The sequence below is a fragment of the Capsicum annuum genome, chromosome 2, assembly GCF_002878395.1.
Source record: "Capsicum annuum cultivar UCD-10X-F1 chromosome 2, UCD10Xv1.1, whole genome shotgun sequence".
In the NCBI taxonomy this organism is placed as follows: Eukaryota; Viridiplantae; Streptophyta; class Magnoliopsida; order Solanales; family Solanaceae; genus Capsicum; species Capsicum annuum.
The window spans coordinates 145,334,042-145,345,749 of NC_061112.1; the positions used below are offsets into that span (position 1 = coordinate 145,334,042).

Below are 11,708 nucleotides of genomic sequence, written 5' to 3' on the forward strand. Positions count from 1 at the left end.
ACATTGCAAGGAATCCTATTTTTCATGAGAGAACTAAAAATATAGAAGTAGACTGTCATTTTTTCCGGGACAAGCTACATGAAGGCCTCATTAATTTGCAACATGTTACTACAAATGCTCAACTTGCAGACATCTTGACAAAGTCTCTTACTGGAGTTAAGCATCATACTGTGTTAGGCAAGTTGGCTATACTTTCAGAACCTCCAACTTGAGGGGGGTGTTGAGATTATTGAAGAATCATGTAAAGTTTGATTAGCTGGTAGATTAGAATATTTAATTATGTTGTTAGTGGTGGTTAGTTAGCTGACTAGACTTAGTTAGTTAGATAGTTGTTGACAGCTGGCACCTACACACACTTGTATATATGTTGATTTTGCATTCACGGAATAGAGTTAGTTACTATTTCACAAAATATCTTCTCGTGATCTTCTCTCAGTTCTCTCTCTCAATCAAAGCTCAAGGGTAACTGCACAACAATGACAGATTTCAGTTTATTGTCTTCATAAATCCTCAACTTTAACATGGATGATTTGGTTAGTAACTATAAGCACTTATATAACAAGAAATGGGCTTATTAAGTTTTACAGTACATGTTATTTGTAGAGTTTGATGTATTAGTTGACGAAATTTGTGAGTGAACCAAACAAATGCTGGAACTATGGAGAAGCGCTCTTGCGAGTAAGGGGTTTTAATTTTTATGGTGAGTTATATAAGTCAAAGTATATGCACCAAAAATTTACTCTCGAGAAAAATGAAGGTGAAGTAAGATTACATGGATTGTAGTACGTAACTTCAGACTATTCAGTTGTCTAGGTTCAACCTTTAGGAAGAACGACATGATAGATGAAAAGATTACACATAATTAAAATAGGATTGTTGACAGTGAAGATGCTCTGCTAATTAAGTGAAATGTGAGTTCCTTAGAATGGATGTGAGAGTAGTAATATTACGTGGGAGTACATAAGCACGAGACATATTAGCTTGGATGCATCCCAATTTGTCAGTATGTTGAGGTGTCCTGTCTTCCAAGTTTCAAACTGTCTGCCCTCGTGGATTTCTGGGTTCCTAAAAATAAATAAATGTAAAGCTAGATGCTCCATCAACTTGTCAAAGTCAAGAACTCAAAAAAGTTTGCCTATGGATGTCAATTTAAAGAAACAATATGAACAAGCAAAGTTTGCATATGATGTTCTAGTGTGTTCGGTTGTATCTTTTTCTCTCTTCTGGACAATTAGGCTAAATCTTCCAGTTCCGTTTTAGAAATATATTCTCCAATATTTAGACAGTTCCCCTGTGTATTGTTGCAGAGTTAGATAATAATCATTTTCAAGATGAGGGTGATGTGGAAAATGATTCAGATTTTCTTACAAATGTGACACGGACGCCAGGGAAGGTTCTCCAATTTGGACATGGGTCAGTAAGTCATGGCAGGGATTCTCGTTATTGGGATAAGGATGACAGGAGAAGGGATGATGATTACAATGAGGAGGATTTGGAGCAGAATCCAGATAGTGACTTGGATAAGGAACAAAGTCCTCCCCGTGGGAAGAGAGGAGATAAGAAATCGCTTTCAAAAGGATTGGATCATATGTGAGAATTAATGGAGAAAAATATTATTGAATGGTGTGTTTACATAATTACATCGAGACCATATTTACAGACACTATAGTACAATCCTTTTTCAGTAGGACTTTGTATATACTATTCTTATTTCTACTCATATTTTAACACTCCCCCTCAAGCTGCTGCATACAAATCATATGTACCTAGCTTGTTACAAATGTAATTAATACGGGGACCGGTGAGGGACTTGATGAAGATATCTGCAAGTTGGTCACTTGACTTCACAAATTTTGTAACAATATCTCCTGAGAGTATCTTTTCTCTATAAGTGACAATCAATCTCTATGTGTTTAGTCCTCTCATGAAACACTGGATTTGATGTGATATGAAGGGCTGTTTGATTATCATACACAAGTTTCATCTTATCGATTTCTCCAAATTTTAATTCTCTTAGCAACTGTTTGATCCAAACTAGCTCACAAGTTTCTACAGCCATTGCTCGATATTCTGCTTCTGCACTAGATCGAGCAATCATACTCTATTTCTTACTCTTTCAAGACACCAAATTACCTCCTATTAAAACACAATATCCGGAGGTAGAACATCTATCAGAGGGTGATCCTGCCCTATCAACATCTGTGTATCCAATGATATGCTCGTGACCTCGATGCTCAAAAGGTAGTCCTTTACTTGGAGCTGTCTTTATATATCGCAAAATACGAACAACTGCATCCCAATGACTATCACAGGGGGAAGTCATAAACTGACTTACAACACTCACAGGAAAGGATATGTCAGGTCTAGTCACGGTGAGATGATTTAACTTTCCAACCAACCGCCTATACCTTTCAGGATCACTGAGTGGCTCCCTGTGTCCTGGTAGAAGTTTGGCATTTGGATCCATAGGAGTTTCAATGGGTCTACATCCCATCGTTCCTGTCTCCTCAAGAATGGATAAAGCATACCTGCGTTAAGAAATAACAATATCTGATCTGGACTGAGTAACCTCAATACCTAGAAAATATTTCATTCTGCCGAGGTCTTTGGTCTGAAAGTGATGAAAGAGATGTTGCTTCAATTTAGAGATACCATCTTCATCATTGTCAGTGATAATGATATCATCAACATAAACCACCAGATAAATACACAAATTTAGTTGAGAATGTCGATAAAATACTGAGTGATCAGCTTCACTATGAATCATGCCAAACTGCTGAATTACTGTACTAAATTTTCCAAACCAAGCTCGAGGAGATTGTTTCATAAGATTGTTTCATACCATAGAGTGACCTGCGCAATCAATATACAAGGCTACTAGACTCTTCCTTAGCAACAAACCAGATGGTTGCTCCATATAGACTTCTTCCACAAGATCACCATGCAGAAAAGCATTCTTAATATCCAATTGATAAAGAGGCCAATGCCGAACGGCAGCAATAGATAGGAAAAGACGGATAAATGCTATTTTAGCCACTGGCAAAAAAGTGTCACTATAATCAAGCCTAAATATTTGTGTGTATCCTTTGGCAACAAAGTGAGCCTTAAGTCGATCAACCTGACCGTCTGGACCAACTTTGACTGCATAAACCTAACGGCAACCAACAGTAGATTTACCTACCTGCAGGAAGGGAATCAAGCTCCCAAGTACCACTTGCATGTAAAGCAGGCATCTTATCTATCATATCTTGCTTCTATCCTGAATGAGAAAGTGTTTCACATATAGTCTTAGGTATGGAAATAGATGACAAAGATGATACAAAAGCATAATGGGGTGATGATAAACGATGATAACTCAAGAAAGTATAGTGTGGGTTAGCATTACAAGTGGAACACATACCTTTTTAAAGTACAACTGATTGGATAAAAGAAGGCAAGTCCGCAGTAGGAGCAGCGTCCGACGCATGACATGAATCATCTGGGACTAATGGTGGACACGGATGATGATGATAAGTCAGAAGTGGTGGCACTGTAGTATGAGATGTAGAAGTAACCGTTGATTCCTTAAAGGTTAGTTCGGGTAAGTTTGGAGATATGGGTAAGACCATGGATGGTGCGGGTAAGACTGGAGATACGGGTAAAATCTCAGAGATATCAGGATAATCAGAAGATATATAGTAAGGTCAAGATTCGAAAAAGTGACATCAGTGGACATAAAATAGCGACGAAGATCTGGTGAATAACAACAATACCCTTTTTGAACTCGAGAGTAACCAAGGAAGAAACATTTGAGAGTACGAGGGGATAATTTATCTTTTCTAAGGGCTAAGTTATGAACAAAACATGTGCTCCCAAAGACACGAGGGGGGATAGAGTTAAGATGTGACTGTGGAAACAATATATAATGGGGAACCTTATTATGAAGGAAAGATAATGACATTCTATTAATTAGATAACAAGATATGAGGATTGCATTGCCCCAGAATTACAACAGAACATGGGATTCAATGAGAAGAGTGCGAGCAGTTTCAAGAAGATGCCTATTTTTCTTTCTGCTATACCATTCTGCTGAGGGATGTAAGGACAAGATGTCTGGTGAACAATTCCTTGATGGGTCCTAAACTCCTGAAACTGAGAGGATAAGTATTCTAAGGCATTGTCACTATGAAAAGTACGAATAGAAACACCAAATTGAGTTTGTATTTCATCACAAAAAGTTTTGAATATAGAAAATATTTCAGAACGATCTTTCATTAAAAAAACCCAAATACATCTTGAAAAATCATCAATGAAACTAACAAAATAACGAAAACCTAAAGGTGAATTGACTCTACTAGGACCCCAAACATCAGAATGTACTAATGAGAAAATAGACTCTGAACGACTCTAATACTACGTGGGAAGGTAGCACGGGTGTGTTTCCCAAGTTGACATGACTCACAATTTAATGTGGATAAACTAGACAAACTAGGCACCATCTTTTGTAGCTTGGATAGACTCGGATGTCCCAAACGTTTGTGAATTAGGCCTGGAGGGTCTGTAACGAATCATGTTGTGAAGGAATTTGAAGAGGTAAGATGGTAAAGTCCTTGTGATTCATGTCCTACGCCAATCGTCTGTCCAGTACTGCGGTCCTGCATTAGAAAAGAGTCATTAAGTAAAGTTATACTACAATTAAGGGCACGTGTCAAACGACTAACATATGCAAGATTAAAAGGACAACTAGGGACATAAAGAACAGAGTCTAGAGTGACAGAAGATAGGGGTTTGGCTTGTCCAATTCCTTTTGGTTTTGTTCGGATCCCATTAGCTAAAGAAATAGCAGAAAGAGATTGTGAATAAACAATATCAGACAAAAGTGATTCGTTACCATAAATATGATTAGAAGCACCTGAGTCTACAACCTATGATCCAAGAGTACTAGGCTGTGAAACACAAGCAAAAGGATTACTAACAACAGAAGCATCAGGCTAGAAAACTAAGGCTACTTGTGGAGAAGTCTGCTTACTTGCTCTATACTGGAGGAACTCATCATATTTTGTTTGGGCAATATGAGCATTATTGGATGGTCGATTAGGCTGTGGATATGTCTGCTTACTTGCTCAATTTCGAAGGAACTCATTATATTCCTTTACAGCAGCAGGCTCATAACTGGGTGGTGGACCATGCAAACTATGACATATATCCTGAGTGTGTCCAACTTTATGACAATAACTACACTTCGATCGAGAATTTCTGGAAAGACCTCCTCCTCGTCGATCTTTCATAGGCTGATATGTTCATTTTTCTATGGTTTGAGATGCAAGAATAGAAGAGTAAATAGTGGGTAATGAAACTACTTTGTGACTGGGAGGCGCGGCAAGACAAAGCAGACGAGAGAATAACTCATCAATTGTAGGAACCGTAGGACTAGCTAAAATCTGATCACGTACAACATCATGGTCAGTTGAAAGTCCAGAAAGTGTAAGAACTAAAAACAACTTTTGTCTGTGCTTTTGTTATTTTTCTATATCCACAGTGACGGGCATCAATGTATCAAATTCTTCCATGACTGCTTGTACTTGTCCCAAGTAAGTAGACATATCGGATTCCTGTATCTTCAAGTTGGTCGTTCGAGCTATCACATCATAAAAATGAGATATATCATTAGTGTATAAGGAACGAGCCTTTTCCTAAACTAAATAACATATCTAGAATGGATGAAACAAGGGCATCAACTAGGAATCAATAGATCGCCATAAGAGACTACATAGTTGAGCATCAACTTTCTCCTATTGCTCTTTAGCTTTTCCATCTTCTGCACTAGAAGTTCCCTTTTCATCGACCACACTAGCCTTATTCGTTAAATAATCTTGGACACCTTGAACTATGCACCACAACTCAACTGAGGAAGCCCAGACTAAATAATTTAAACTTTCCATTAATGGTTTAGAAGTGATCATAGGGCTTGAACTTTCGATACTGGTAGTTTTGGGACCAAAAACATCATACCCAAAAGACATCTTTGGAATTATAACTTGAAAGTACCAAGAAACAGTAGCTGAATCTCTCAATAAAAACTGTCAAAAAAAATATCTGAAGCCGCCGGAACCCTAACTCCGACAGCCGAAATTTTCAAAAAATTGCTAGAATTTGAAAATAAGGTAACTGTCCAGACTATGATTAAACAGATCACAATTTTTCTAGTCATTCGAGAGACTAGAACTCTCCAAGAATTCCCTTTTCCTTTTTCTGAATACCCTCTTCTAACTACCTTGCCCCTATTCTATAGAAAAACCACCCCGTAACTGTTTCATTACATTTGCTAAGTTTTTTAATTGTTTATTGTGGCCTCTTGAAAAAAGTTTTTATAACTTGAGGCACATCATGTACCTCATGAGTAGTAGGATTTATGATAATCGAAATGGGGAATGAAAGGCTAAAAAATATCACTCTTCCATTTATAGTACTCCCTGTTCCCCATTTTATGAGACACACTTTTCATTTTTATTTGTCCCAAGAAAGAATAAACATTTGGAAACATCTTTTAAGTTTGGCATCCTAATATTACCCTCAATTACTTGACTTATCTGAACCACTTGATATAAAACTTCTAGAGAAAAAATGACCAGCCACATGGAACTCTCACCACCGCTAGTATTAATTACGGGTAGTTGGGGCAAGTTTCATACTCTGCAATTATTTAGCTTATATGTCAAAATTCTTCATTTACCTTTTTTAAACCTCGTGTTCAGTTAAAGGCCTTCACAAAAAGTAAGGGTAGCAATTGTTCAAGAGATAATACGTAAATATGACCCTAAACTTGATATCAAATTATAACTTTAACCTTAAACTTTGATAGTGCACAAATATGACCTTTAACTATTCAAAACTGCACAAATATGACCTCCGATCCTACGTGGCAAAACGCGTGTTTAACACGCAAAACTGAGCGCATCCAGCTTAAAATCTAAGGGTATAATACATAAATATGACCTTAAACTTTGACAGTGCACAAAGATGACCTTTAAATGATTTTTCACTATTATTTTTTTATTATTTTTGGCTCAAAGATGAAAATAGCATCTAATTTGTTTTGTCATTGCTGAAAAGAGCAACATTGAAGATTTATTAATTAGGTGGGTCAGGCTCATACGAAAAAATCACGCGGGTATGTAAATATATTATAAAGCAGAGGGCGAATTTAAGTTATATAATATATCTAAATATAATTTATTTAAAGATGAAACTATACTAATAAAAAAAAATTATAGTTTTAATAAAACGTTATTAAGGATAGTAGTAGTAGTATATTAAATTAACGTTATCAAATTAACTTTATTACAATGTTATTAAATTAATGTTATTAAAAGGTTATTAAATTAATGCAGGGGCGGACCTACATAGTTGCCATGAGGTTCACCCGAACCCCTTCAATAAAAAAATTATGTTATATATATAAGGTAGAAAATCTATATTTATGTACATATATTAATGTTGAACCACATAAAACAATGCACTTAGATAGCCCAGTGGTGTTATTTGCTCTTCTTGGGCACTTCCTTCAGCCTACTGTGCGGGTTCGATTTTTTAATTAAAAATAATATAGGTGTTGCTGCTATAGAAATAAATAAAAAAAATAAAATAATAATAATAATAATAATAGAAACGACGTCGTTTTAACACAAAAAGTAAAACTTTGACAGTGCACAAATATGACATTTAATTATTTAAAACTGCACAAATATGACCTCCCTCCAAGTCAGCCCTTTTAACGATGTGACACCGTGTGATTGGATTACCTTTCCACGTAGGCACGAGTGAAACTCACGAATGGGATTGCAAAATTGAAGGTCATATTTGTTCAGGTTTTGAATAGTTAAAGGTCCTATTTGTGCACTATCAAAGTTTAAGGTCAAAGTTATAATTTAGTGTCAAGTTTAGGGTCATATTTATGTATTATCTCGTTGTTCAACAACTAAATTTCATTCAGGGTAGGAGATTGAAGCGTAATTAGAATTAGGGTCACAGTTGGTGGGGAGAGAATTTATTGAGGCTTTCCTTCTCTGTCTTATACTGAGTTCTGCAGCCAAAAAAGGTGACGTGATAGTAGGTTCGATGGACACATGAGTGGTGAATTCATTGGGATTTAAGCTATTAGTAGGAATCTATTGGACTGAGGGATTGACATATTCCAAAGCTTGGTGGAACTCCTCTATAAGCAGAACATTTCACATATCGGCCCATTTTCATGGTGATCGGAGAAAGGAGAGATGACATGCTCTCAGTTTAACTCATACCACCATAAAGCAGTCGAGTTTACCGCACATCCAGTTAGATTCGTAGGGCCCCAAGAAAATGTGCTTCTTTGCTGTTGGTAGCAAAGGGAGCAATACTGTATTGTGTCTGCTCCTTAGTGATCGAATAGTTATTTTGTGTATATGAGCAGGCACTATATTTTTTTCTTGCATCTTCTGGATGATGCCTTTGATGAAGTATGTTGAAAGCCTGAAGAGGAGACTTTTGTTAGTTGGTGAATTTATGTTTTGTGAAAATGTAGCCTCTTAATACATTATTAGGTGGAAATGCTTAAGTTGTTGATCCTGAATCAGTTTGTAGTACGGTTAGCTATATACGACTCAACTGAAGAGTCGTTGCACTGTTGGGACTTCATAAGAAGAAAGAGAAGACATACCGTGTTAGGATGTTGCCCTGTAGTCCTCATGTAGGGTATATAAAAGGAGAGGAGTAGGAGTGTTTGAAGGCAAGAGAATGACCATATAATGAATAACCTCTTGTTTCTCGTCTCTTTTATATATATATATATATATATATATATAAAGTCCATGTTTTTATGGAAGATTGGGTGTCTTTTGTTGAAAATTATATTTTGTTGTAGGTTCTCTACCCGTTGGCACGTTCTCCTTGCGTCTTTTTCTGTACATCATGAAGTCATTAAAAAAGTTACTTCAGATACTTCCACCTATAATCTCCTTAGATATTTTGCCCATCCATTTTTAGCAATACCCTTATCTCGGTTACTTTTCTTGATAAATGCCCCCATCCTTTCTATTGTCTAGTTTGTTTGTTTTTCAGCTCGAAGTTACTGTTCACAACAAATTTTCGTTAACTCTGAAAATTAACTGCAACTAAAAATAAAATAAACAAAAAGAATAATTTTATATAAATGAATTTTGCGGGTACAATTCCGTTATTCTCTCGATTCTTCTATCCTAAGTTTTTTCTGTGATTCGAGGGCCTTTGCAGCGTGATTCTCGAATGTAGGATGATTTGAGCCTCCTATAAATGTGTTTGGATCTCCAGGAATTGTCTGACAGCACTTCATCTTGTCGAGTTGATCTCCGGGCAGAACTCCGTTAGTCAATTCGTTGAAGAGCTATGTAGTCAATGCAGAAACTTCATCCAATGCTTGCAGAATGTCCTTCTTTTTCTTTTCTTTCCCCTAGAATGTTATGTTACTCCCTATTTATAGTTGTAGGGATAGGCCTAGTTGCTTGTGATTGGCCGAAACATGTCACTTTGCCACTTGGCGCCTTTTGACTGGTTGTTGAATTTGAATGAGATTTTCACATCATTTGTACATGTGGCGGCGTCTCATTGGTCTTGAATTTGACTGGGATGCCACATCACTTGATGAGTTTGGGCTTCAAGGTGAGATGGACCTTGATGAAGAATCAAATGAAAAATTTACAGAAAGTAGCATACTTAAGACTATAATTACAATAAATTACAATACTTTTGTAAAATTACAGTTTATAGCAAAAGTAACATTATTTTACTCATTAACTAGGCAAGCGCATGTTTTACTCTCAGTAATTTACATTTTCCTATTTTCACTCCATTATTTCACCTCCCCAAAATATAGTCATATCTTTTACCCCTTTTTTCATCTTATTTTTTTTAACATTTTATTTTTTTATTTTCACTTAATTTTCTCTCTTTTATTTCTCTACTGTTTTTGTCCTTTTTCCTTTTCTTTTTTTTGTTTTTTTTTTCATATTTGAAGATAATTATCTCCATGATCTTCAAGATTTCAAACTAAAATATCATTACCGTCTTTCACTCTCTTATATCTCTACCTTTTTTTCTTGTTAGTTTTTTTCATCTTATTTTTTTATCATTTTATTTTTTATTTTGATTTCTTTTTCTTTTTTTTTTGTTTCTTTCCACTTTATTTTCTCTTCTATTTTTTTTTCTTGTTCGTTTTTTTCCTTTCTCATATCTTTTTTTTCTTTTTCTATTTCCGTTTTCATCTTATTTTTTCTAGTTTATTTTATTTTTTCTTTTATTTTTACAGTTCTATTTCTCTTTCTTTTTTTTTCTTTTTCACTTCTCTTTTTTTCATTTTTTTATTTTTATATCTTTTGGGTTTTCCTTTTTTTTACTCTTCTATCTCTAACTTTTATTTTGAAAAGACAAATATGTATATCACATACACAATATTCAAAATACATACAAAATACACAGCCATAAAGATCTAGATATGTATTTACGGTACAAAACATACATATGTATTTACGAAATACATATCATATTCATATTAAACAATAACAAACATAACTATACTATATAACTTCATATGTATTTGCGAAATACAAAGGTGACTCATATAAAATAAGAATATACATATGGATCAGGTTTGTATTCAGTAAATACATATGCAGAGCTATATGTATTTTATACGATGTTGAATTTGTCTTTGAACTGTAAATGCTATGTCATTTTAGAGGGTAACATATGTATTTATTTGTTTTCGTTTATTGTTTAAGATATGTATCATGTATTTTTTATTATCTATATGTATATGTATATAATTGCTATTTTTGTTATAATGATTTTGTGTCATATATGTTTATATATACATGTGAGTCAGATATGTATTTCTGTAAATACATATGCAGATATATATGTATGTTTTTTACCATAAAAACATATGCAAATCTGTATGTCTATTTATTTTATATATTTTTTGAATATGTATGTATGATATAGATATTTTTCTCTTAAAAATAAAAGATAGAGATAGAAGAGTAAAAATAAATAGAAAAAAAAATAAAAACAAAAAATAAAAATTCAAAAAAAAAGTGAAAAGGAAAAAAAAAAGAAATAGAAACTAGAAATAGAAGTGTAAAAATAAAAGCGAAAAAAATTTAAAAAAAAAAAGAAAAAGAAAACGAAAAAAATATGAGAAAAGGAAAGGAAAACGAAAAAATGAAAAAATAAATAAAAAAGCAAAAAACAAAAGAAGATAATACCCAATTACCCCCCTGAACTATACCCTAAAAGGTTATGACACACCTCAACTTAAAGGGGGTCCTATTATCCTCTGAATTATTTAAAAGTGTAATTGACACCCTTAGTGCCTACGTGGCACATACATGGCACAACACACTGAAGTATCCGCGTAGGCACACGTGTGTGCTAAGTATGTGCCACATAAATACTAAGGGTATCAAAATTACACTTTTAATTAGTTCAGGGGGTAATAGGATCCCCTTTAAGTTGAGGTGTGTCATAGCCTTTTTGGATCTAGTTCAGGGGGGTAATTAGGTATTTTCTCAAAGAAAAAAAAAAGAAAAGTGGAAGAGAGAAAATAAAGTGGAAAGAAAAAATGGAAAAGAAAAAGAAATTAAAATTAAAAAAAAAAGATAAAAAAAATGAAAAAACTAACAAGAAAAATAGTTAGAGATATAAGAGAATGATATTTT

General features: G+C 34.5%; 1 protein-coding gene across 1 annotated transcript; it reads right to left on the bottom strand.

The window, feature by feature from the left end:
- Window positions 1–2,116: 2,116 nt before the first annotated feature.
- LOC124896305 lies at window positions 2,117–3,233 on the bottom strand. The gene is made up of 5 exons (XM_047407860.1): window positions 3,182–3,233; window positions 2,941–3,126; window positions 2,578–2,635; window positions 2,409–2,528; window positions 2,117–2,303 (listed from the first exon to the last, which is right to left on the bottom strand). Exons 1-5 carry the CDS (start codon window positions 3,231–3,233, stop codon window positions 2,117–2,119), a joined length of 603 nt encoding a protein of 200 aa, XP_047263816.1.
- Window positions 3,234–11,708: the final 8,475 nt, after the last annotated feature.